Genomic DNA, 1,451 nt, shown 5'->3' with positions numbered 1-1,451 from the left:
TATATATATATATATATACATCTTTGAGGGTTTAGGGTTTAGGGTTTAGGGTTTATGAATACTGTTGCTATCTTAATCCACCAGCTCTTTGCTGGCTGCATAAGAGTATAGACAAATAGCCGCAAAACCCTAAACTTCAAACGGTAAACCCTAAACCCCAAATCCTAAACCCTAAACCCTAAACCCCAAACCCTAAACCCTAAACCCTAAACCCTAAATTAGGGTTTAGGGAATTTGCGATTATAGTATACATCCATCATAAGTCCTTTACGATCAATAAAGTTAGGGTCTTTATAATCAGCAGGAAGAGGGACCTCAGGTAGCTAAAAAAAAAAAAAAAAAGAGACAAAAAAGGAGACAGTAAACCCTAAACCCTAATAACACTAATATATATAAAAGAGGAAGAGATAAACACTAATATATACAGGAGAGACAGAGAAGGAAAAAAATATAAACACTAATATACAACAAATAAAGAAAAGCAAAGAAAAGAAGAAAAAGTGTTTTTAGGGTTTAGGGTTTAGGGTTTAGGGTTTAGGGTTTACGTACCGTTCCTATCTCATATGCCCAAGCAATTTCTTCTTTAGGGTTTATAGATGGAGAAAACCGCGCTGTACCATCAGCAGGAAGTTGGCTCTGCAACAAACCCTAAACCCTAAACCCTAAACCCTAAACCCTCAAACCCTAACCCAAAACCCTAAACCCTACGAACTTTAACCGCATCAACGCAACCCTGAAACCCAAACCCTAAACCCTAAACCCTAAACCCTAATTAACCTGAAGAGAATCAAGAGTAATAGCTGAATAAGGAGGAGAGTAATGTAGATTAGATACATCAACTAAGAAAGGAGGAGGAGGTTCTTTTCCTACAAATTGTACAGGTACTGTAGGACGAGCTAACTCTACATGGTAACCTGCAGCAGCAGCAGCAGCAGCAGCAGCAGCAACAGCAGCAGCAGCAGGAAGTGCAGGAGCAGTAGTAGGGGGAGAAGCAGCAGCAAAAGGGGAAGGAGCATGTGGGATTACGCGAGGGGTATCCAGGGATCTAAGGGTTTAGGGTTTAGGGTTTGAATTAGGGTTTAGGGTTTAGAAGAGGCTACAGTCTAAGCTACAGGTTGTATTAGTGTTTCGTTAGGGTTTAGGGTTTAGGGTTTAGGGTTTCCTTGTGTATCTAGGGTTTATGGATACGTAAAACTTCCTTCCTATTGTATATATTGCACATCTACTGTATCGAATATATCTAGGGTTTAGGGTTTAGGGTTTAGGGTTTAGGGTTTAGGGTTTAGGGTTTATTACCTTTATGGTAAGCAGGACAAGCCATAAGACCAAGAAGGGTTAGGGGTATAAACACTTCGGATACAAAACCCTCATAATGACGCTCAAACCCTAGGAAGCTAATTGATCGAGCAACTGCAGCATAAACCCTAAACCCTAATAAACCCTAATAAACC

General features: G+C 40.0%; 1 protein-coding gene across 1 annotated transcript in view; it reads right to left on the bottom strand.

The window, feature by feature from the left end:
* Positions 1–72: 72 nt before the first annotated feature.
* Positions 73–1,451, bottom strand: part of EMWEY_00055020 (hypothetical protein, conserved) — a gene marked incomplete at both ends in the record, with an annotated part of 2,387 nt that continues 1,008 nt past the window's right edge. Inside the window, 5 exons of the mRNA XM_013480185.1 lie at positions 73–95; positions 272–323; positions 550–636; positions 778–914; positions 1,297–1,410. Of these exons, the coding sequence (XP_013335639.1) occupies positions 73–95; positions 272–323; positions 550–636; positions 778–914; positions 1,297–1,410 (413 nt within the window). The remainder of the gene's footprint in view (positions 96–271; positions 324–549; positions 637–777; positions 915–1,296; positions 1,411–1,451) is intronic.

The sequence above is a fragment of the Eimeria maxima genome, genomic scaffold (assembly GCF_000499605.1).
Source record: "Eimeria maxima Weybridge genomic scaffold, Emw_scaff1706, whole genome shotgun sequence".
NCBI lineage: Eukaryota > Apicomplexa > Conoidasida > Eucoccidiorida > Eimeriidae > Eimeria > Eimeria maxima.
The sequence above is the reverse complement of the archived record's forward strand: the minus strand, read 5'-3'. Positions and strand labels throughout refer to the sequence as shown.